A 26,458-nucleotide genomic window follows, 5' to 3' on the forward strand; every position below is an offset into this window, starting at 1 on the left:
AACCTGATAACCAGTGGCCATAACGGTTCCATTTTCGGGTCGTATGAGTTACACGCTTGAATGACATAACATCATGGTTTTTAAAGCTGACCCAAAAACCAAACCAGTCAGGGGTCCAGTTACCGGGTCGAACGGTCCGACTGTTCGAACTGGATGGTTGAACCGTTAACCCGAAAAACTGGTGGCTAGAACGGTTTCATTTCCAGGTCGTATGAGCCACACGCTCGAATGACATTACATCATGGTTTTTAAAACCGACCTAGAGACCAAACCGGTCAGGGGTCCGGTTACTGGGCCAAACGGTCGGCCATTCTAACAAAAATGTTTGAACAGTTCGATATAATAACTATTATATATTTATATAATTAGATAATTATATAACAATATAATTAGATAATTATCTAACAATTAGGAAATGGGTTGCTCTCACGTGGGAATCTACTCGCACGAGTATATTCCATTTCCTACACGGAGAGGGCATCCCAATGCTATTAATGTATATACTAGCGGAGGGGTTGGAATGGAACCGTCGGCCTATTGATCCATTAGCCCAATCTTTGGCCAAAAATCGTTGAATCGGTCAATGACCCATTGATCTAAGCAGTCGAATTATTGACTAATTAACCTGTCAATGGTTTTTGCTATTTTTTTAATCAGCCATCTAGGCAACCGGTTCCGTTTTATCCTAATCTCGATTCGTAGCAAAAAATCGTTGAATCGATCAACAACCCATTGACCCGTTCAATGGTTTTTGGTCATTTTTTTATTTTTTTTTATTTTTATTATCAGAATGGGCCATCCGTTCGAACTGAACAGTCGAACCGTTGACCCAAAAATTGGTGGCTATAACAGTTTTGTTTTCAATTTGTATAAGTCACACGCTCGAATGACATAACACGTTACACGTATGGTAATGCTTAATGGACCTCACACATTCAATTTTTTGCATGTAATTTTTGTTGTCAGAATGGGTCTTCCATTTTTTTATATTTTTTTTAATTTAAAACTATCTAGGCAACCGGTTGCGTTTTACCCCAATCCTAGTCCCTGGCCAAAAACCATTGAACCGGTCAACGACCCATTGACCTGAGTGGTCGAACCGTCAACCCATTGACCCATTCAATGGTTTTTGGCAGTTTTATTATTTTTTTAGTTTTTGTTGTCAGAATGGGCCATTCGTTCGAACTAGACGATCGAATCGTCGACCCAAAAACCGGTGGCCAAAACAGTTCCATTTTTTGGTCGTATGAGTCACACGCTCGAATGACATAACATGAATGATACTGCTCAGTGGACCTCGCACACTCATTTTATTGCTTGTAATTTTTGTTGTCAGAATGGACTGTCTGTTCAAATCGAACGATCGAACCACTGACTTGAAAACCAGTGGCCAAAATGGTTTCGTAATTTTTTGTCATCAGAACGGGTCGTTTGTTCGAACCAAACGGTCGAACCGTTGATCCAAAAATTGGTGGCCAAAGCGGTTCCGTTTTTCGGGTCATATGAATCACACACTCAAATGACATTAACACATATGATACTACTTACTAGACCTCACAAACTCAATTTTTTGCCATTAATTTTTGTTGTCATAACAGATTCTCTGTTTGAACCGGATGATCAAACCGTTGACCCGAAAATCGGTGGCCATAACGGTTTTGTAATTTTTTGCTTGTCATTTTTGTTGTCAGAACGGGCCATCCGTTCGAACTAAACGGTCGAAGAGTCTATTGTCAGAACGTTATTAACAACATTTATCAATAATAGTAAGTAATTATACTATTTAATTAAATAACCATTAATGATAGTTTTAATAATATTCTTTAGTTATTTTTAATATAACAGTATTTATTAAATTTATGAATAGGATTTATTAACAATATTCATTAAATTAATAATTACCAAAATTAAATTAAATTAATAGTATTTATTAGTAATAGTCAGTAATTATAATATTTTATTAAATAATCAATAACAATACTTTTAATAACATTTTTATTTATTTTGAATATAACAATAATTACTATATTTATTAATAGTATTTATAATTTTAATTTAAAGTAAAACTTAAGTAAATATATATTTATTAACAATATTTATAATAATAGTAATTATTAATTATAATCACTAATTATATATTTATTAAATTACTGTAATAATCAATCATTATTAAAATTGGGTTACTAAATTTATTAACAGTATTTTTTAATAACAATATTTATAATTTTAATTTAAAGTAAAATTAAAGTAAATATCTAGTTATTAACAATATTTATAATAACAATAATTATTAATTATATATTTATTAAATTATTGTGATAATCAGTAAATATTATTACAGCAATTATATAGTTACACTATTAATTATTGTAATTAATTAGTAATTATTGTTATTAATTAATAATTAATTAATGGAAATGTATTACACTATTAATTACTGTAATTAATTAATAATTAATGTTATTAGTTAGTACTGTAATTAATTAGTAACGAATTACTAGAAATGGGTGCATTGTTATTACACTGTTAATTACTGTAATTAATTAGTAATTTTTGTTATTAATTAATAATTAACTATTGAAAATGGGTGCTCGCACGTGGGATCTATTCGCACGAGTAGATTCCATTTCATGTGTGTAGAGAGCACCCATATCCTTTTAATATATAAGATATAAGATAGTTGGGCAAGTTTGGGGACAAGGTGGACACATACCATCTTCACAAGCCCGGATCTCCTGTCCATGAGAACCTTGCCCACATTTATCGCAACCATACATGGAGAACATCTCATCCTCTGCATAGTATTATGCAGGGGGGAGATGTTCCCAATTCACGAGGGGTGGTGTATTGTGGGTAAGCGTGAGCAAGGTTTTCATGAGCAGGAGATCCGGAGTCTATCTTCACACCGTCCCTAGTGCCCCAGAGTTTCACATTTCCCAAACCCCTAATTAGTGGTAAAAAAACTGCCCTAACCAGAGTAGAGTCCCATAAGGACAAGTCAAATTGTCATCTCTGCATATAATTGTATTTGGATCATTTGTTGGAAGGGTTAACATCATCACACACTTCCATTTGTATTTTGATGAGATGGAACACATTGATGCCTTTGATTTAAAATCAATGGAAAATTGGGCAATTCTCTCTAACTTCAAAAAAAAATTGTTTTGAGAAAATAACATTGTAATTTATAATATATAAAATAAATACTTGCCTTAGTTTATTTTTAATCAGTGCCATAAAATTTAAATTTCAGTATATAATGTTAAGTTGTATCTTTTTCTATTTATTTTTACATGAAATTACTCTTATATTAATATTTAATAAAAAGCAACTTGCAATAATTATTTATCTAGTTGTTTGCTTAATTTATAAAAGGGTTTGACCATAATATTGGAAAACTTATAATCACCAATCGATATTGTGAAAATGTTAACCAATAAGGTGGTATCCCCCAACCCTAAATCAATGGAAAATATAAATACTATGAGAGACATAAGTGATGCATGAGATGGTGTAAAAAGAAGGAAAATTTATGCACGAGCCCCCGAAGAAATATTTACCATCAAAAAGCGATGTACGAGAATTGAAATATCCCCATTTGCAATGGGGATATTAAAACTTAATTCACTCCACTGGCCCACCTACATAAATGCCACATCATCCATATGTTTTGAAATACCTAAAATGCTCATCGAGAAAATGCCACCTTACTCATATTTTGAAATCCCCAAAATGTTCATTTCACATACAAGTAGTAATTTTCCTTTCCTATTCCACCGTTCACTCCCATCTTCATTCCCACCTCCTTTGAACAGTTTGAACACATTCGCCATAAATTCTACAACACATTGCCTCCGATCCTCTTCATCGGCACACATTGATGGAAGTGGAGATCTCCCTCGTCCTCTCGTTGACTCCCATCTTTGTTTCACCTCTATCAAATAGCTTGAAATACAATGCCTTCGCTGGAAAATCTACAACACATTTGATCTTCTTCATTGGCACACACTGACGGAAGTGGAGATATATCCCTTCCTTCCTTTGTTGTGTCTTCTATGTTAGACCCCATTTGGACAACAAGCATAGAAGTGTGAGTTGTTGTAACTCAAAATCAAGGTATTTGAAATTTCTACTGCATAGGGTTTATGCCGAATTTATTTAAAACATCATTTGGAATTGAATATATGTTCTACATTCGATTTTTGGCATTGATTGTACATTAAGTCATCAATGAAATGAACTGGTTGTTCAACCAAGTGGTGTTCGCCCAATGTACATTGTTAATCTCAGCTTTTTTATTTAATTATTAACCAAGGAAGCTAATGCCAAATAGGAAAAAATGTCTTTAGTAGTTTTAGTGACTAATTTAGGTGGCTTAAATCAAGGTTTTAAAAACTGACCTAGAAATGGAACTGTTCTGGCCACTGATTTCTGGGTCAGCGGTTCGAATGGTTTAAATATTGTAGCTAGTGATGTGTCATCTTACTCATTAGATTGGAATATTAGGGTAAGATGCATATAAATACAAGATAAAAAAATGTTTGAGTGTTTGAGGGTGAGAGAGATGTGAGAAGTTGTCGATGGCTGAAAGAGTTTAGAAAAAGAAGAAGAGGAGGAGGAGGAGGAGGAGGTCACTTGTAGGCTGCAACGATGACGGTGACGACGACGACGACAATGGTGAACTACAGCGGTGGCGACGAAAGTAGATATGAGATTTCTCTCAGTCTCAAATCTCTCTCTCACACACACACACACACACAGATCTATCATCTAGATTCCAGTATATCTCAGATCTCTTAGATCTATGACATGCTCTCTCAGATCTCTCAGTCTTACGCATCCCTTAACTCCTCAACTTATCTTTCTTTCTCCAGTAGATTTCAGATCTAAGAGTTCTTCACTCGCTCTCTTTTCATTATTGCTCTAAACTGCAAACCGTTATCCGGGTCGAATGGTTCAACAGTCAAACCGTCCGGATCAACGATTCATTGACTAATTCAACAGTTTTTACCGAATACCATGTTTGGGGTAAAACGAAACCGATTGCCTAAATGGTTTCCGGTTCGACAGTCCTGATCAACGACGATTCGACAACTTTGGCTTAAATGGTAGGAATTATAATGAATTGTGAAATTACTAAAAAAATCCCAAGTTTTCATTGACCATGTGACCCTGGGCACATGAATTATGAAATTTAAGCCAAGTTATACCTTGAAGTTAATAGCAACCACCATCACTAGATTGTTTGGAACTTTTATATGCCTTATAAATTTGTCCAACAATAAAAATCCTCTTTATAATTGAATTTATATTATTTTTATTCCAAATTGTAGTAGAAAAAATATAGGGATATTTATACGAATTTAATTTGATTCATCTGGCATGGACTCGCCTTCAAAACTTCCGAGAATATTTTAGGACGGTAAGGGGGTTTACTTGATTCATTTGTCACAATATCACGTTGGGATACGCACGGATGGCGTTTACAAAATCAAATTTGTGGTGTAAAAGTTTATGTACATCTAGTTCCCATTTCTACTTAATTTAAATTCTCTAGCATGGACTCACCTTAAATGCTTTGAGAGGATATTGGAATTGTAATGGGGTTTAATTGACCCATTCGTCACAATCCCATAGTGCGATACGCATGAACAGCAACAAACAACACTCACAAAATCATATTAGCGATGCAAAAAGTTTATGTATATTTGGTTTCCCTTTTCCACTTAATCTGATTCATTTTACACGGATTCACTTCCAACGTTTTTGAAAGGATATCGGGATGGTAAGTGGGGTTTACATGATTAGTGCGTTCCAACCTCGTGACGGGATACACATGGATGTCGACAAACGATGCTTAGAAAATCATATTAACGATGCAAAAGTTTATGTGCAGGCAATCTTTTTGCCCATTTAATTTGATTCTTCTGGCATGGATTCACTTCTAACCATGGTTTTTAAAACCGACCCGATGACCGAACTGGTCAGCAGTCTATTTATCGGGTCGAATGGTCAGACCGTTCGAATCGAACACTCGGCCCATTCTGACAAGAAAATAAAATAAAAAATAAAAAATGGTCAAAACCGTTCAAACGGTTAACCGCCTAGTTCAGCGGTTCGCTGACCAAAATCAACGATTTTGGGGGGTAATCCGGTTTTTGGGGACCAGTTCTCGGTTTTTCTGATTTGATTGTCTGGTCTAGTCCAATTTTAAAAACCATGCTTATAATGCTTCCGAAAAATATATCAGGATGATAAGGGGGTTTTACTTGACTTTTTCGTCACAACCCCACGATAGGATACACATGGATAGCGGCGAGCAATACTTACAAAAACCACATTAGTAGTGAAATTTTTGATGTATCTCTAGTTCCCCTTTCAACATAATTTGATTCCTCTGGTATGGATTCACCTCCAATGCTTTCAATGAGATATTAGAAGTGTAAGGGGATTTATTTACCCGTTTGTCACAACCTTGTGGCACAATACGCATGGAAAATAGCAGATGACGCTCACAAAATCAGATTATCATTATAAAAGTTTACATGCATCAAGTTTCCCTTTTCACTTAATTTGATTCCTCTAGCATAGATTCACCTCTAACACTTACGAGGGGATATCAGGACCCATTCACTACAACCTTGCCACGACCCATAAAAGAATGGCGGCAGACGGAACTCACATAATTAGATTCTTTATTAGATTTTTTTCTTAAATCCAGTTTTTTCTTAATCATTTGGCATAAATTCACAGATACACATGTTGGATGGAGTCATAGGTGAGTTATATGATTTCAATAGATTTATTTATTGAAACTAAGGACAATGCAGTATGCAGTTGGTAAATGACACTAATAAACAATAAATACACACTTGGAAGTGGTCAAACGTTAGCAAGTATTGGATACTTGTTTTTAGTGACTAGTACGAATTGTATCCTTAAATGTTGGTTAAAACATGCTCGACTACCTGGTTGCTTGCAAGTTAGACATGGTTCGTTGTATTTATAGATCTTGCATGTAACAATGCATCAGATGCTAGTGTATAATCAACAATGCAATTAAAAAAAATGAATAAAAAGTAGCACCATAGATTATGTATGATATGATGAAATTGCATTTTAAAAAGATCAAAATCTATAAGCAACAACAACTCAATGCTGGTGAAGAGTGTCAAAGGCGTTGTGTTGTAGATTTTTTAGTGAAGACGTTTAGGTTGTTCAACGGAGGTGAAAATTAAGGTGGGAGTGAACATGGGGAATAGGGAAGGAAAAATTGGAAATTACCAGTCACATGTGAAATGAAAATTTTGGGGATTTTAGAATATGGGTAAGGTGGCATTTCTCAATGGGCACTTTATGTATTTCATAAAATATGGATGATGTGACATTTTTGTAGATGGGTTAGTAGAGTGAATTGAGTTTTAATATCCCCACAAATGGGTGCCTCACAGGCACATCCACCATGCATTGGGAACATCTCCCGTGAATATTCACTAATAAGTATGGGAGATGTTCCCAATGCATGGTAGGATGTGCGTGTGAGGTGCTAGTGAGGCGCAAGGTGTGAGAACTAGATCTGATCTCCATTCGTGGTATGGGGTATTCAATTATCGTACACCACTTTTGACAATAAATATTTTTGTAGGGACCTAGTGCATAAATTCCCTGTCCTTACACTATTATTTAATGATAACGACTCACAACAATTACTTTAATTCACATTCTTCTTAATTTAGAAAAAAAGAGGTTTGACTATGATACCAAGTAAAAACAAACTTGTAACCAAAAATTGACATCATAACAGTGCTAACCAATGAGGTGGTATTTATCAAACTCATGGGCATGGAGATATTGGTCAAAACCTTTCCAATATCATGTCATTCTGACAACAACGTAGATTTTGTTCTTTATAAAACAAGCAGCCTTATACAATTTAGAAATATGCATATACTAAAAGAGGCCCGTTGGATGCATATATCGGTTTTAAAAGAACGCTCATGTTACATTCAGTTTCTTAATTAAATTGATTATGGGTGAGCTTTAATAGACCTATGACCTTATAACTTTTTTTTTAAGATAAAAAATATACAAAGTTATAATAGGGTTGAGAAGCAATATGAATAGTTAATGTGGAAATTGAGTTTTAGAACATAGTATAGATTGCAGGAATTTAAAGGGAAATCATAAAAAAAAATTATTTGCAATTATTTAGGGGGTGCCCGAACAACATGAGATCACATTAGTGCCCCATATGAACATCTCAACATGCATAGGGAACATTTCCCATACTTTTCATTGGGAGATGTTCTAGTACACGGTTCAGATTTGCTATGGGATGCCCATAAGGCGCATTCTATGGGGTGTTGATGTTAACTCGAACAACATACTTGGTTTGTGTTTGTAAACAAAAAATAATAGCCACATCAACAAAATCAAACAAACCAAGTTGTTCATAACTTAGATCTCTTGTCCACACTTCTAACATCCTTGAATACAAGACAATAGAAGCATGCATTGGGAATGCTTCCCTTGTTATTCACGGGGAGATATTCCCAATACAAGTGGTAGTATCTTGTGAGAGGAATGTGGGATAACGTTGGCGATGTTTGGGATTGATGTTGTTTCTTGAGAGGCATTTTCTCATATAATGTTTTCTTAGATCTTCTATTTGGTACCATTGTTGTTGCTGCCACATAGGTGTTTTTCAACACCATATCAACACATCATTGCTAGTAACTGTATAAAAACGGAAAAACACCAGAAAATGGTGTTTTCTCACGACACAACTTTCTTGATTTCTTTGACGTGGTATGAGAATTTATTTTTTAAATGACCAATCAAAAAGCATGTAATTTCTCATAAAACAGATTTCTTATGTGGTGTTATTTTGTGAAGAAACAAGAACGTTCCTAAACACCTACTTTGTGGGTAGGAGATCCGGAGTGTGTTTCCGATCACCCCCCTTAACATATTCATCCAATTGTTGTGTATGATTAAGTAGCAAATAATTTGTTATGTGCTTTATAGGCAATCAACACAAGCTTTAGAATTGGCTCCGTTTGATAAGTTTTCGTTTGTTCGAGTTATGGGCCATGGGAAGCACACACACACACACACAAAAGGAAGCTATATGTGTTTTTAAGCATTTTTTTGGTGATAGTTGCTTTTTAAAAAGACGTGACAATTTGAAACCAAACCATTTTTAAATCTCAATACACAAAATTCTTGTAGCCTTTTGGCGGTGCAAGGTGACTTTCACCATAACAGTTTATAAGCAATTTTGATTGTTTTGGTGCAAAGGCCTAACTTTATTGTATTTTATTTATGACAATGGCTTTTTGTTGAAACTCCGACTTTAAAGCAGTTCAACCAATTCCAGGCTTTAAAAACACAAATATTGAGGTTTACCCAAAATGGGAATGGCAATGGGGGATGGTTAAGGGTGGAGATTATATTATTCGTTTTCAACCCTGACTTTGAAATAAATCCCCATCTATAACACCAGGGATAAAAAAGACTCTCCATCCCCAATCCATGATGGAGATGGATTCCCTGTTAGGGAGTCTAGATTTCCCACCCATGACAACTCTATACACACTTACCCACATAATATTGCAGCTACAGGTGAGGAACATCTCATCCTCTTACACGTTATTATGCATGGGGAAAGATGTTCCCAATACACAAAGTTAGTATTTTGTGGGTATGCATAGGTAGAGTCATTGCGAATAGGAGATTCAGAGTCTCTGTTGGGGAACTAAATCCTCAAAAAATTTAAACTAAAATTATTAAAAAAAATAGATTTACTTAAACTAATGAAAAATTTTAAGATATAAAAATAATTTAAATATATTTTGATATAAATAATATAAATAAAACTATATATATATATATAATTGGGGTTTGGGTGAGGCGGGGAATTCACTCCCAGTCCCTGATAAGGCCAAAATCGACCACCAGGTAGAAACCGCCAAGTGGCAATATGTTGGGGGCTTGTCAATTGAACATGGTCCTGAAGAGCTACGAGCTGACCTGGTCCTAATGAGATATGAGCTGACCTGGTTCTAACGAGTTACGAGTTGATCGGGTCCTAATGAGCTACAAACTAACCTGTTTTAGCGAGCTAACCAGGTCCTAATGAGCTATGAGTTGACCTAGTCCTAATGAGATAATCTGGTTTTGACATGTTGACCTAATATATACAAGTTGATCTGGCACCAACTCATAGAATGCACAAGCAACACGTGGCCAAGCTGATTAGAACATCAATGTTAGCGCAATCCATGCAGGCTCACTACCTACTATGTGCATATAGCGTGTCAATCAAGGGTGTGACAAGTGGACCAAGCTCCGATCACGTGTGAGAGACATGTCGGTTCTTGGATGAAAACCACTCCCTTTAAATAGGCGAGCTCTCATTCATTTGGGGGGAGGGGCATAATGCTACTTATGCTACTATGCACAAGATACGTCAGACACCTTGGCACATGGAGTTCTTTAGCTTCCCTTACGAGCTATTTAGCTCATCACATGGAACTCATCAACTCCTCCTACGAGCTCTTCAGCTCGTCACATGGATCTCACCAACTCCCTATACGAGCTCTCAAGCTCATCACATGGAGCTCACCAACTCCCCTACGAGCTTTTCAACTTCCCACATGGAGCTCAACAGCTCCCCCTATGAGCTCTTCAACTCAACATATGGAGCTCACGAGTTCCCCCTACGAGCTATTCAGCTCATCACATGGAGCTCTCTAGCTCCCCCCTATGAGCTCTTCAACTCATCACATGGAGCTCTCCAGCTCCCCCTACGAGCTATTCAAATTCATCACATGGAGCTTTCTAGCTCTCAACACGAGCTCTCAACTCAACTCATTAGGCTTTCCAACTCACTTTATTTTCCCTTGGTCTTATTGACTTAACCGTCAGAGTCCATGTCCCTATGATATCACCCCAGGGCCTTTGACGTCTTGTATGATTTCAGGTCTCTCTTTGCAGCTAAGTGTTTAGCCGAGCTAATACTCTGAGACGATGTGACACCCTATTCCAACAATCCTCGCCCTTGTGGTCAATTTTTATCTTCATCACTCCCCATCCCTAGTCCAAAAGCAACCATTTTCTTTTTATGCTTCACGCAATAAATTAAGTATTTTTGACGTTCAAAGACTTCATTTTTATTTGTTGCAAAAAGGACTTTATTTAAGTTTTACAAGATTATCAAGACAGAGCATATATGCTGCAACCATGATCAACAAGACTTGTTTTTTTTATATTTTTTTTGGAAAGATAAATTTTTTTGATAATTAAAAGCAAGCTTTACTGAATTGTGAAATCAGATGGGGAGTATGTTGTACAATAATCAAATAATGTTGATGAGCCATTGAGGACTACTCCCGGGATTCAAATAAGAGAATCCCCCGAGGTATTTCATGCTTTATTGCCTCATAAGCCACGCCGTTCATCTTCCTGCTCATCGATGAATTGTTGAAACCTTGAAAGTTACTAATCACTAATCAGCTGGTTAGTCATCTGAGGGATCAGGGAGAGGCTGTCTTTCACTACATTGACTGCTTCCCGACTATCCATCCCCAACCAGAGCTTGTTAATGAACTTATTACTGGAGGCCACACGTCTAATAACTCTACACTCGGCATCCAACACCGATTCACACCGAGGCACCGAGCCATGCTTCTCCCAATGTTAACGATAGATAGATCTTCGTCTCGCTAATAAGAAGAGATTACCTCGTGCCAGAGCTTTTGACTGGCTCGAATGACTTATGAGAATTTCATTACCCCTTCCTCTATCGAGAAAAGTTGTTTCGAGGAATTGGGATCTGCTCTTTACACAAGGCGTCTCACATCGATCTCACATGCAGATCTCACCATGTATGGGGAATATTTCCAGTGAATAATAACGTATAAATACGAACGATGTTCCCAATGTAAAGTGGGATGTGTCTGTGAGGTCGGTGTGAGGCGCCCTGAATGAGGAGCAGATCTGGTCTCCGATTTTAGTGATTACCTTGCGACGTCGACGTGCCCATGTTTGATTGGGAATCGCAAGAGAGTGATGTGAATTCGGAAGGATGGGAGCATCGTGAATCGTCTTCTTTGAAGTCGCATGAGCACATGATGTGGAGGATATGACAACACCCAATCAAACAATTAACAAAAGCCACGGCTGAAAAGTACCGAAAGTCCCCACTCCCACCTCTCCGCTCTCCGGGCTCCGCAGAGCTAGAGGCTCTAATTCGCTCTCCCGAGTCATCGCTGCCGGCTTCTCTTTCCACCAAATTTGCCCCGTATTCTTTCATCTGCTACTTGATGACTTGAAATTTGTACCGAAAAAAAAGAGGGAATTTTCGAACTTGAGATGATGGAAGCTGTTTCTTTTGCAATCGGAGGAAGTAAAACATTCTGTATACCGAGTTCCAGGAGAAGAAGAAGGGGCGTCTGTTCGATCAATCCCATATATAACCAAATCTCATTTTCCTCTTTACCTCGCAAACCATTCCATTACTCGCTTAATTCTCCGTCACTGCGATACTGGGCGATCCATTGTGTTGCTCAGAGCCAAGACAATCGTCATCACGATGACCACGATCATCACCACAGTCACCATCAACACAGTGACAATCACCATCACCACCACCACGGCCATCATCATCACGGCGAGGATGCCAAGCTAAATAAATCACAGGAAGCCGTTCTCCGCTTCGCTAAAACAATTGGATGGTATGACCTGGCTAATTTCCTTCGGGAGCATTTGCAGTTGTGCTGCTGTTCGACGGCTTTGCTTCTTGCTGCCGCTTCTTGCCCATATTTACTCCCCAAACCGACAGTGAAACCTCTTCAGAATGCCTTCATCGTCATCGCCTTTCCTCTTGTTGGAGTATGCCCCCCCCCCCCCCCCCCCCCCAAAAAAAAAAAAAAAGAAAAATTATTCTTTATCGTTTTGATTCGTTATCTGGATCATTAGCTATTTTGATGCATATATTTTGAATGTAGGTTAGTTGAGTAACGACTCTATCACTAGAAGCCTCACAGGTACTGATGAGATTACGATCACTTATATACAGGGCCGCCAGCATTCTTTGAACAAATGCTGGCAAGATTAATTAGTCGCCTGAGAGTTTCGAAATTGTTCTAGTTTTATTGTAAGGAAGTTACTGTATGATCGGCAACTTAGCAAATAAACAAATATAAAAGAGGGTAGCTCTGCAATGGAATCACTGTAAGGTGCTGCGCCAGTGATTACCCAATCTGTTAAAGACACGTGCAAGAACATAAATACATCCAAGAATGGAGCTTTTAGTGCTTAAGAGTTATCACAAAATTACATTTTTTTTCTTTAGAATGGAGCTTTTAGTGCTTCTATAGAGAAGATCTTTGGCTCCTCTTAGGAATTTATTTGGTTATAGAAGAGATGACTCTCAAACGTCATTATATTAATGTGAATGTAACCATTTTCAAAGAAAAACTAATTCCTACATCTTTAGCTATCATGTTGAACGTCTTGTTTGGATGGATTTGTAAACCTGCCAATTTGATGGCTGATGGGCTTGCTGGCACTCAGGTTGAGGTTTGGTTTGTATTAGGAAAATGGAGATCTTTCGGTTGATTAAGTCTCAATTCTGTGGGTTGATTTTATCTCTTCCTATGCCCCTATCAAATTATCTTTGCCATTGTTTAAATCCACTTGCTGATACTTTTTTCTTTTTTTTTTTTTTTTTCCAAAGATTAAATCTCAAGGTTCAGTAGATCTCTTTTTCCACTAAATAGGCAATAAGAATACAATTGATTTCTAATCCCTAACCATAAAATAAACAAACTGCCACCAAAATCACAAAGCCAACCATCTTATATATAGGGGAATATTAGTCCCAACCTCCTATGATTAGGACAAAAAAATCTAACACAACACTTATGTTGTATTTTTTGACCTTCCCTTTGCTTTTTTAAAGCCTTCTACTTGCACTAAACCACTCCTCACTGGTGCATTCAATGGTTGTCAGTCTGGCACACAATCAAACCATCTCAGTTCACCTTTTTTGCATCTTATCACTAATCAGAGCTACTCTAAAGTCCTCTCTAATGTTCTCATTTTTCCTTTTAGTCTCACTAGTTATACTGGTCATACAACATACCATATGCACCTATCCATTTCAACAACTTTGCTCTAATTCTACAAGCGACATGATTGTTAAGTTTCTCTTTAAGATAGAAAGCTGGTTTAGTGAGTTGCAAAGGAAAAATATTGTATCATTGGCAAAATGTAGGACCTGAACCTTCTGTCCAGTTGGTGAAACACCAAAGCCCTCCAAAAGCCCTAAATTGACAACTCTCTTAATGAATTGAGTAAGCGCCTCCCTCACACAAATAAAAAGCAGAGGGGAGAGGGGATTCCCCTGTCTTAGTCCTTTTGAGCTCTTAAAGAAACTGGAGGCTTGCCCATTCACTAAGATAGAGAATTTCACATTAGTGACACATTCCTAGATCCAGTTCCTCCACTTTTGCCTGAAATTCATCCTCTCGAGGACATAGTCCAATCAGTACCAGTTAACATTATCATAAGCTTTCTTCAAGTCAATCTTGTGCAACAATCATGGTCTCCCTTCTCTTTTCCTTGAGCCAATAATCTCATTTGCCACTAAGACACTGTCCATCATTTGTCTACCTAAGACGAAGACATTTCGCTACTCTGAAATTATAGACCCAAGAACCTTCTTCATTCTTTGAGCCAACACCTTAGCAATAATTTTATAGAAGCTATTATGTAAGCTGATTGGCCTAAAATCCCTTGCATGTGTAGCACCTTCTGACTTAGGGAAAGGTGTGTCTCATGTGTCACATGCCCAAGCAAGTTGTCTTATATACTAATGAGATACAAAAGATGAAAAAGGACTATTGTACCCTTCTCAAGTATAAGAAAAAATAAAAGAACAATAAGAACAACGTACAATGATATAGTACATAGGATACACAATATAAATATACTCCCAAACAAGAGATCAGCTCTTATAATCTCTACAAAAAATCACCAAACCCTTCATCACATCAAGTGCTATCATTTCCCATCCCTTCTAGTCAATAGCTTTTTTTTTTGATGGCAGCTTCAGGCTCCCCAACTTCCTCACCATTTCTCAAGCAGTGAATAGAATTGGTCCTATTTCTCGCATTCACCATCTTATAAATGAAGGCTGAATTTGTATCACTTGCCTTCAACTACTTAATTTTTGCTCTCTGCCTCCATCTAATTTCACCTTTATAGCCAATCGATCAAATTTTTGCTTCACAGTCCATCTCATAGCTTTGTCATCCTTAGACACATCTCCCCTCTCTTGATCTAGATGAAGCTCCTTAACAGCCTTAGACACTCTTCCATTTCCTTTTCATCAGAAAGATGTTGGTTCTTCCTCTATACTCTGATACCCTCTTTAACTGCTTTATTTTTATTTTTTGCCACAATATACGAAGGAAACGTAAACAAAAGAAGGAAAAGTGAACTACAATGATGGTCTTGGAGTGTTAGGGGAGCGGTTGATGTTGCAATGGTGACTTCTGATCATTAGTTTTAGAGGAACGGTTGATGCCGCAGCAGTGATCGCTAATCAGTATCACAGTATGGCTTTGAAAAAGGTTGTAGTGAAGGATTTGAGATTCTTAGAGGAATGGTTGGAATTTCTTCATAGATGCTTAGTTGGGAGATTTTTATTTTTAGATCCTGATAGTGTATATGTTGAGAGATGGGCAGGATTTGAATGGTTTCATTTGGGTTTCTCATGATTGATGTAGAGAAGGCAATAGAGATGCCTAGAGCTAAAGATTAGATAGATGGGTTCCAAAGGTAGGGAAAATTGCAGACAAGAAGACATTTGTTTGGATTGAGGTGTTTGGTATTTCGTTGCATGTGTGGAGCACTCAAGTGTTTATAGAAATTGGGAATGCCTATGGGAGATTCAAGCGTTTTGACTTTTGCAACAGACTAAGGATTGTGGTGAGAAGTAGAGATACCAGGTCAATTCCAATGCTTCTTGATTTATTCTGGGGAGATATACGAGCTAAGGATTGTGGTGAGAAGTAGTGATCCCACCTTCGCTTCGTGTAAGAGCATGGATAGAGAAAGAGGAAGGAAAGTGGGGGAGGTAATGAAGATTAGGATTTTGCCGAGGAAAAGGGAAGATTAATAGTTAGGGCAACAGGGGGAGGAGGAAGTCGAGGGGTTGGGATCATACGAGAGTGAATCTGTAATTTTGGAAAACTTGAAGGACCATGTTGTAATTTATGGGTTTAGAATGGGGTGTGGGTGTGGGTCAGATATTAATTATTTTGGGCCAATAAGAGGAGATAATTGGGCCGGCTCAAGTAAACCCTTGGCCCAAAGTTCTGTTGATGTTTCAAGAGAGGAGAAGCATTTGGAACAGAGGGAGTTCTGAGGAAGTGTTGGTGGCTTGAGGGTTTTGGCAGGCAAACAGACTGAGGTAAGGGGGAAAAGTGAGTTCCTTTGGCACATCACAGGTACAATTACAAAGAGGAAGGTTCTTTCAAGGCTGTTAGAAATAACAGTGGTAAGGAGACAATCGTTCAAGAAAAAGTAAGCAAGATTCTCCTTGAAGAAGAAAAAGGCACGGAAGATGTTGTCTGGCAAGTCGAGAGTGATTTGGGGATTTTTTTTTTCAAGTGTTGGTTTCAGTGAAAATGAGGCAGGAAACTTTGATCACTCTCAATATTCTCAAAGTTTTCAAGTAGGAGTGGGGGTATTGATGAGGACAACAAAGAAAGGGTTAGGACTGAAGTAAAGGAAGTTTTTGAAATTTTAACAAGAGGGGAGGCTGATAGAAGAATTGTGGAGCGAAGTATAAACGAAGAAGTTGCATATCTGGTTAGTGTTTCAGAAGGTTCTTTTGAAAATGTGGTAGAAGGAAAAGCAGGAGATGAAGTTGGTGAGATAAGGGAGGTCATAAGGGAGGAGGCAGAGGGACCGCTCATCAGAGAAGCGATTTAGTTTTGTATGAAGAAATGGTTAGCGGTAAAGGTGTTGGTGATATGGTGTTGAGTGTTGACAAATAGAAAAGAGAACCAAGGCGACGAGGAAATCTTGGAGGTGTTACAGGGAGAAAAGCAAGGGGGTGAGCCTGAAGGATTTGAAAGCAGGAAGTCTGGGGAGAAGGAAAAAATCACAGAATTTAAAGGCTTTTAAAAGGAAAAGGAAGTACAGAACATTTCCAGCTTTAGAGAGGAGTGAGAATACAATGGTGGAAGAGAATGAAGGAGGAAAAGAGGATGAAGAAGAAGATAGATTGTCAAGTAATGAGGATATTGCATGTGATGAAACCCATGTAGTTGAAATTTCAGTTGATTTGGAAAAGATTATGAATACAAAAGCTGAAGGTTGCAAAGCTCTGGGAATAATTTTTCTAGGGGGTGAGGGTTGTGTCAAGAAGATGCTCAAACAGTTGGCAGAAAAGTATCTTATACCAATTAAGGAAAATGATGTAGGTCTTGGAGAAGATATTACTCAATCTCAGAAGTAAGTCTTGATGTTCAAAGTTTGTTTGGTACTTTGGTATAACTGGAGATGTTGAGAAAAATATTGTGGTTTTTGAACCAAGCCAGTTTTTGAGAGGAATTTGGTGTTAGAGTTGGAAAGAATCAATGGGGATTTTAAAGAGGCAAAGAAGCGTAGGAAGAACTCTCTTGCAGTTAGCAGATTTAGAAGGAAGAGGAAGCATTGAGAGGTGTTGGTCTCAAGTGTCTTTACTAGACTTAAAAAGGGTCTTTTCAGGATTGGGCCAAACAAGAAGTTATTGAAATCTAGAAGGCTTGTAAAGATGTAGAAAGCTCCTGACCTGGTTTTTAGTGGGTGGTGGTTTGCATGGTTTGTTGGTGCCTTTTGGTGTTTCGAGATTCTGCTTTTTTTTTTTGGGTTGTTGGCGTGTTTTGATTGTTTTTGGTTAGGGAGGTTTGGATGGAGTCTGGAGGTTTTTTTGTTTTTTTTTCTCTTAGGTGATCTCTAGTCACCTTGCTTGTATCAATCTCCTTTTCTTCTAATAAATTTTATTTTATTAACAACAAAATATAGAAACCAGTTCCTTTCAGTTGTGACTCAGACCACTTTGAGGCTATTAGATCACAGAGCCCAGCCCCTTCAAACCAAACATTCTCCAGTCTGAAGTGAACTTTCCTCTTCACCTGTGAGTTACTAGTATGCAGAAGTGTGGCATGATCTAAAACTAGGCAAGGAAGAGCTATTTAGGAGGTAACAGGGAAAAGTTCTTCCCAATGATTTGAGATTAAGAATCTATCTAGCATGACCAAGATTGGACTTTCTTGATTGTTCATCCAAGTGAATTGGGATCCTGCTAGAGGGAAGGTCAATCAGTTCAAAACCTTGGACAAAATCCCCAAACTGTCTCATTGCTTTGGTGATATGACTACCCCCATTCTTCTCTCTAGAAAATGTGATTGTGTTTAAATCACCTCCAAGCACCCACGAAATCTTCAAATCACCCTGAGCTTCAGCTAACTCTTCCCAGAATTTACCATGGCTGCCATCTTATGTAGGCCTGTATACATTGGTAATTTGGCAATTAACCCCCTCTTTGAACTCTACCTCCACTGAAATAAAAAAGATCATTGATTTTATGAGCACAGTCCTTGCATTTTGGAGGATTCTATAAAACCACCAACATTTTGGAGGATTCCATAAAATCAGAATTCCTTACTCTAAAGCACATAAAATCACTGACTTTATGAGCTGAGTTCAGACCCTGCATTTTGAAACCTTTTGACTCTAAAGCATCTCTCCATTATTCTGGCCTTACATTCAACTTATATTTAGTTTTGTCAATCAATATTATACTATCATCATCGGATCATGCCTCCTGTAAACTCGTAGTTAGTTTATTTATAACTAATGTAGAATGGTATGAACTAAGTGCTGACCCTTGCTGTAAACCCATTGTATTTGGAAATTCATTTGTCTCCTATCCTTGAGTTCTTAACTTGATTGCTAATCCATAACTCTAATGCCATAAATATACCTACTTTCCCCCCTCCAAACCTGTCAATTACTTCTCTAGGGACTCTATAATATGCTTTTTGATGCACTTAAAGTGATTTAGATCTTTACTTTTCTTTTCCCTTGTCTTTTTGGGGGACTACAAGGAGTTTTTTTTGATAACATGGTTCAGGAGGCGTATTTTGTGTTAGGTTGAAGGTTTTGTATGTATGGATGGTTCGGCTGATAAGAGTTCTTATTAGCCTGTATTTGAGTTTAAGTTGTTATGTACTGGGCCTGTGTTAATGGGCCTAAGTCTGTTTAGTGTTTTAAGTTGTCTGGGTGTCCCATCACTAATCAGGGGCATCCCAGTCATTTCATGTAACATTGTACTGTACTTTAATATAAATAATAGTACTGTCGACTGGGAAAAGTCAGTTCGACATTCCAGCATCTCTTCTTCTTCTTCTCTTTTCTGATACTTCGGCTACAGTAGTTTAGATTTCATGGTATCAGAGCATTAGCTTCTTCCTGGTTTCAGCCGGCGCACACTCTCTTCTCTCTTCCTTTTCTGGGTTGCTGCAGTAAATGTCCTACTAGGTTATTTCCAGCAAATAGTAGCTATTTGGCTACTAAGAGAGGTCTGTATAGGACAGACCTAGTTGAGGACTGATTTCAGCAGTCCTAGCACTAGCCGAAAGGGGGAGAGCTTCCTCTACAGTTGCAGCTTCGGTGCTCCAGCAAGACTTGCACAGACTTAGCTTCTTCTACAGATTAGTCCACTGTTCACTTGCCACTGTTGCAGCCTCGAACTGTTCACTTGCTACTGTACCCGAACTCTTGCAGTTTCGGTTCAGCCCAAGTGAAGTCTATCTAGTGTTCTACCAGCACTGTGAACACTTCTACCAGCTAGCAAAGTGGTAAACAGCTCCAAGTTCAGGTTGGTTATCAGTCCGAAATCCCTCACCACTGCTGTGAGATTACCTAGGGAGCTGCCAGCTTCAGATTGTTTAGCACTGTGAACCCTAGTTGAGGACTGATGTCAGCAGTCCTAGTATTGGCGGCAAGGAGGGGCACTCTCTTTACAGTTGCAGTACTCGAAGTTCAAGTGGAGTCTGCATAGCAGAATAGTTGAGAATCCTTAGCTTCAGGTCGGTTACCAGCCCAGAACTCCTTGCTTGCTGCTGTAACTGAACTGTTTTAGAACTGTGACAGTCTCAGCAAGTCTGAAACTGTGTCGAGTGCTGTCAGAACCTGCTGTGATCATTTGGGCTAATCAGAATCTGCTCCAGAACTGGTTCAGAACCTTCAGAACTGCTTCGGCTAGTCTTAATCAGTGTTACCTGCACAGTGGCTGCAGTCAAGATGTCTCCAATACCCAGAGAAGTTTCTTCTAGAGATAACAGGCCTGCGGCAAGTGGGAATCTTGTCACCAGCAACAATGATGACAACTCACAAAATACACCAACCGTGTCTCCTTCTCCTATGGGACAGGTTGCTGATTCCTCTGGAACTGGTACTTTGGGCTTCACTGCTAGCGAGGTAGAGGGCCTTAGCAGGGCATTGGCCTGTCTAAGGAATAATTCTTTTGCTTCTACATCTCTTGCCAAATCAGGTACAACCTCTGCCTTCAGTGCCACTGGATCTATTGACTCTACTTCTTGGGTTATTGATTCCGGTGCAATTGACCACATGACACATATGTCTTCCCTATTCTCTTCATATCATTTGCTGTCTGGTCAGGATAAGATGGGAGTTGCTGACGGGTCTTTCTCCACTATCTCTGGAAAAGGAATGGTTGACCTAAGCAAGGACCTCTCTCTTAAATTAGTTTTGCATGTTCCCAGTTTCACCTCAAATCTTTTGTCTGTTTCGAAACTTACCAAAAATTTGAACTGTAGTATAACTTTTTTTCCTACTCATTGTGTCTTCCAGGACAGATTGACAAGGAAAACGATTGGGTGCGGTCATGAGTATGGAGGACTCTACTATCTTGATGCAGACATCGGTTCAGCCTTACAAGCATCTGCTGGTAGTAGTCCGGAGAGTGTGGAGTCAAAAGCTAAGTTGCATCTTTGGCATGCTAGACTAGGTCGTGTCTTTCTCCTCATTAGAAATGTTGTTTCCCGAACTGTTTAAGGGCATTTCAAGTCAGAGTTTAACTTGTAAAGTATGTCAAGTGTCAAAACGATGTAGAACTGTGTATCCAATTTCCAGTAATGATATTTGTGCTCCTTTTGATTTGGTTCATTCTGATGTCTGGGGCCCTTCACCCATTGTTTCTTTTGATGGCTTCCGGTACTTTATCAGTTTTATTGACCACCACTCTCGATGCACATGGGTTTACTTGTTAAAAGGACGGGATGAAGTACCACGGATAACTATGGCATTTTGCAAGATGGTTGAAACTCAGTTTAATAAGAAGATTAAGCAATTCAGGTCAGACAATGCTACTGAATACTTTGAAAAATCCTTGAACTTATTCATGGAAGATGCTGGCATACTACATCAGTCATCCTGTGCTTATACCCCTCAGCAGAATGGGGTTGCTGAGCGCAATAATAGACATCTATTGGAGACAGCTCGAGCCTTACTATTCCAGCACAAAGTCCCCAAGCAATACTGGTCTCAAGCGGTTCTTACTGCATCATATCTGATAAATCGGATGCCATCTAAGGTGTTGGGTATGAAAACCCCTTTCTCTGTTTTGTGTCCCACTCTTCCAAATTTTCCCTTCCTCCTCGGGTCTTTGGCTGTATATGTTTCATACATGTGAAGGATCCAAAGAATACCAAGTTGGATCCTAAGGCTACAAAGGGAATATTCCTGGGGTACTCTCCTACACAAAAGGGTTACAAGTGTTATGACCCTGTCTCCAAGAGAAAGTATGTCACCGGAGATGTGGTCTTCTTTGAGTCTCAACCTTATTTTCAGTCTTCTCAGAATCCTCTTCAGGGGGAGACTAGTGGGATGGAAGAGGATTCTCATTCTCCCTCCTTTTTTGTTCCCCTATCTACCTCGGATCTTCCATCCTCTCCTCCTACTCCTTGTTATGGCATTCCAGGTCAACCCAGTGAGGCTCCCACTGTGCCGGTTACCTCTCCTGATGCTGCAGATGTTCCTGAAGGCTCTAGTAGACAACAAAAAGAGATACTTACATACAACAGAAGAAAAATGGGCCCTTAATCTCATGACAACAACCAGTTGGACTCGGATCAATATGTCTCTACAATCCAAGGTAATTCCAACTCACATACTTCTGATTTGGATCTTCCTATTGCTCTCCATAAGCCTATTCGCTCTTGCACCACCCGACACCCCATTGCTGATTTTGTTTCTTACTCACATTTATCTCCTGCCTATCACTCCTTTGTGTCTGCTCTTTCCTCTATGCGTGTTCCTTCTAGGTACTCAGAGGCTGTGCCTAATCCAAGGTGGAAAGAAGCTATGAATGAAGAGATGGAAGCCCTAATGAAAGCAAGAACTTGGGAATTAGTGGATCTGCCAGAGGGGAAGAGCACTGTTGGGTGCAAGTGGGTGTTTACTATAAAGCACAGGGAGGACGGGTCTATTGAAAGGTACAAGGCCAGACTTGTGGCAAAGGGGTTTACTCAAAAAGAAGGGATTGACTACAAAGAAACCTTTGCCCCAGTAGCAAAGCTCAACACAATTCGGGTTCTTTTATCACTAGCAACAAATTTTTCATGGGAACTTCATCAGCTGGATGTGAAGAATGCCTTCTTAAATGGTGACCTTCATGAAGAGGTATTTATGGAACCTCCACCAGGCTATGATTTTGGTAGAAAGGTGTGCAAACTGAGGAAAGCATTATATGGGTTGAAGCAATCTCCCCGTGCATGGTTTGAGAGGCTTTGTGGGGCCATGAAGAAAGTGGGGTACACTCAGAGTGGTGCAGACCATACCTTGTTCATAAGGAGACAGGATAGCAAACTTACAACACTCATCGTTTATGTGGATGATATGGTAATTACCGGGAATGACTTGGAAGAGATAAGAAGACTGAAGGAGTTTCTAGCTTCGGAATTTGAGATCAAAGACTTGGGTCATTTGAGATATTTTCTTGGGATTGAAGTTGCCAGGTCAAGAGAGGGAATCTACATATGTCAGCGGAAGTATGTTCTTGACCTCCTAGAGGAAACATGCATGATGGGGTGCAGGCCAGCAGATACTCCAATAGAACAGAATCATGGCCTGCAGGAATCAGTAGGGGAGGACTACTGTGATAGAGAGAGATACAAAAAATTGGTAGGGAAGCTGATATACTTATCCCTCACTCGGCCAGATATTGCTTATGCTGTGCATGTTGTCAGTCAATTTATGCACTCTCTAAAGATCCCTCATATGAAAGCAGTTGAAAGGATTCTCAGGTACTTGAAGACTTGCCCAGGGAAGGGAATTCTCTTCAGGAAAAACAATAGAATTGAAATTGAAGCCTACACTGATGCAGATTGGGCTGGGTCTGTTGGAGATAGGAAGTCAGCCTCGGGTTACCGTACATTTGTGGGAGGAAATCTGGTCACATGGCGCAGTAAGAAGCAGAATGTAGTGGCTAGATCAAGTGCAGAAGCAGAATATCGGGCTATGGCCCACGGGGTTGCTGAACTCTTATGGCTTAGAACTCTTCTTAATGAACTTGGCATTAAGGCTGAAGGTCCTCTCAGGCTATATTGTGACAATAAAGCTGCCATCAACATTGCCAACAATCCCGTGCAGCATGACAGGACAAAACATATTGAGATTGATCGGCACTTTGTTAGAGAAAGAATTGTCTCCGGTGAACTCTGTGTGCCTTATACTCCATCTGAAATGCAAATTGCAGATGTATTGACTAAAGGGTTGGCTGCAGCAAAGTTCATGGACCTTCTTGGCAAGCTAAACATGATTGACATCCATGCTTAGCTTGAGGGGGAGTGTTAGGTTGAAGGTTTTGTATGTATGGATGGTTCGGCTGATAAGAGTTCTTATTAGCCTGTATTTGAGTTTAAGTTGTTATGTACTGGGCCTGTGTTAATGGGCCTAAGTCTGTTTAGTGTTTAAGTTGTCTGGGTGTCCCATCACTAATCAGGGGCATCCCAGTCATTTCATGTAACATTGTACTGTACTTTAATATAAATAATAGTACTGTCGACTGGGAAAAGTCAGTTCGACATTCCAGCATCTCTTCTTCTTCTTCTCTTTTTTGATACTTCGGCTACAGTAGTTTAGCTTTCATTTTGTTATATCATGTTTATTGTTTTAAGGGAGTTTTTTGTTGTGCTGATGATCTCTGTGGTCCAAAAGTATATTGCTAAGATATTCCATAAGAAGTCGAGATTGCAAAAAAGAAAACTGAAGGGGTGGAATTGTGTTTGGCAATGTGGAAGCAAAAACATAAATGGTGGTAGAGGGTATAAAATCTCTTGATGAGACGGAAGTATTCAAGGGACTTTTGAGGAGGTGGTAGTTCAGGAGGGCTTGAAGAGGAATCTCTTTTCTTTCAGTCACAAGATAGAGGCTTGTTGTTGGAGTCTTGGAGAGAAAAATCAATATCCTCATTGGGAGCACTCTCTTTGAGAAGTTTAAAGCTTTAAGCATGATATTACAGTGAGAATTGGCTTTTCATTTAGACATTTGTATGTATATGATACCTGGATGTCTATTTGTGCTTAGCTTAACTGTATTGGTTGCAATATGTACCTGGATACCTGTTCTTCATTGCATGCATTTGTCTTTATTAATGTATAATATTATAAACACTTTGTAGATGTTGGAGGAATTTGACAAGATACAAGTATTTAGAAATAACATTTTAGCCTGAAAAGCTAAATATGAAAGTGTGGCATCGACATATCTGGTGGAAAACCTGTATTCATATCTGTGTGCTGGATATCCTTGGAGAGTTGTATATGGTTTTGCTCTTACCCATTTCCTTTATCATTTCTATATCTGAGCATCTTAGCATTTTAGGCAAGGTGTTACCCCTGCCTTACACTGTCTTGCTATCTTCTTTTTATTGTTATTCTTATTAAGTATAGTAGAAAAAAACATATGAATATGCAAAAGGCACAATGTGTATCTGTAATCTGCTTTAGCTTTTATTGTTATGGGAAAATCTAGGTTTCCTTGAGTAGGTTTCATTGTATACTATTCGTATTATTTGAGTTCCCTTTTCTATATTTGTATCATTCTGACGGTAAAATGTTTATCCCCTGAATTTCTGCTTGCATCATTCTTTTTACAAGATAATTTATGAGCATATTATAGGTCTTTATCATTTTTCTTTAGTCATTTGAACAGCAATAACAGGCTGTGCTCCTTTATCATCTGGTTAATGATTTTATTGGCCTTGTAGCTAGTAATTTACATCCTTCTTTTTGTCAGGTCTCAGCAGCACTTGATGCTCTTACTGATATTACTGCTGGCAGAGTGAACATTCATGTCCTCATGGCTCTTGCTGCCTTTGCATCCGTATTCATGGGGAACTCCTTGGAAGGAGGCCTACTTCTTGCTATGTTTAATCTGGCCCATATTGGTAAACATCTCACACTAGATCCTCTGTTACATTTCAAGATTATAGGTTTGCTGTCTTATTTGTAGTGTAATTGACAGCTGAAGAATATTTCACAAGTCGCTCAATGGTTGATGTCAAGGAGTTGAAAGAGAACTATCCGGATTTTGTTCTTGTCCTGGAAGTGGAAGGTGACAAAGTGCCTCGTTTTTCAGATTTATCATACAAAAGAGTTCCTGTGCATGACCTAGAAGTGGGCTCATATATCTTGGTCAGAGCTGGTGAGGTCTGTGTGCATGAAACCATTATTTTTTATATTTATCATTGTCCATTCTTGTGATGTTTAGTTCAATGGCATTATATTGTCGGTATGAAGATGCCCAAGAGCAAGAAGCAGGGACCATCTTCAATATTTGTTTTCTGAGACCCATTGATGTTTGAGCTTCTCATGACATGCATGATGTAGCTAGGTTATATTGCTTTTTGGAGATAGAGAGGTGAACCTTTGATCTACTTTCGATTTTCATTTTATGGTTATGGTGTTGTCTGACACCGTGAAACAAAAAAATTTTGAAATGTTTTCTAGACTCTTTGTCAGCAAGAGTTTACATGAATACAGGGATGAAGCATGTGTAGGACATAGCTGCGACCCTGAATATCTCTTTTGTTGAACAAGTAGTTGGAATGTGTGCTATATTCTGAAAATTGGACAAAGGATTGTAAATGTTCTCATAACCGTGGTTTGGAATACTAATGCGATTTTCTTAGAAAGGTAAAGCATAATGTATTATATTAATATCAAAAAGTGTCTGGTCCTCTGTTCAATGAGATGCTGTACATGCATAAGCCAATTAGGGACCCCAAAAAAGTCTGCCCTCAAGAAAGAAGAAGAAAACATATCATCCATTAATATATTGTGTGCAGATAGCAAACTCTTTAGTTCCTCTA

The 26,458-nt window shown here is 38.6% G+C and overlaps 1 protein-coding gene across 2 annotated transcripts in view; it reads left to right on the forward strand.

Moving 5' to 3' along the window:
- The first annotated feature begins 12,150 nt into the window (after positions 1-12,150).
- HMA1 (heavy metal atpase 1) overlaps positions 12,151-26,458 on the forward strand; it is a 99,873-nt gene continuing 85,565 nt past the window's right edge. Inside the window, exons 1-3 of one of the 2 annotated variants that reach the window (XM_010272882.3) lie at positions 12,151-12,894; positions 25,384-25,534; positions 25,612-25,796. In XM_010272882.3, coding sequence (XP_010271184.2) covers positions 12,376-12,894; positions 25,384-25,534; positions 25,612-25,796 — 855 coding nt within the window. In that variant the 5' untranslated portion in view covers positions 12,151-12,375. The remainder of the gene's footprint in view (positions 12,895-25,383; positions 25,535-25,611; positions 25,797-26,458) is intronic. The other variant, XM_010272892.3, reaches the window with a different exon arrangement.

Source organism: Nelumbo nucifera, chromosome 5 (genome assembly GCF_055504915.1).
Source record: "Nelumbo nucifera cultivar China Antique chromosome 5, China Antique-T2T, whole genome shotgun sequence".
NCBI lineage: Eukaryota > Viridiplantae > Streptophyta > Magnoliopsida > Proteales > Nelumbonaceae > Nelumbo > Nelumbo nucifera.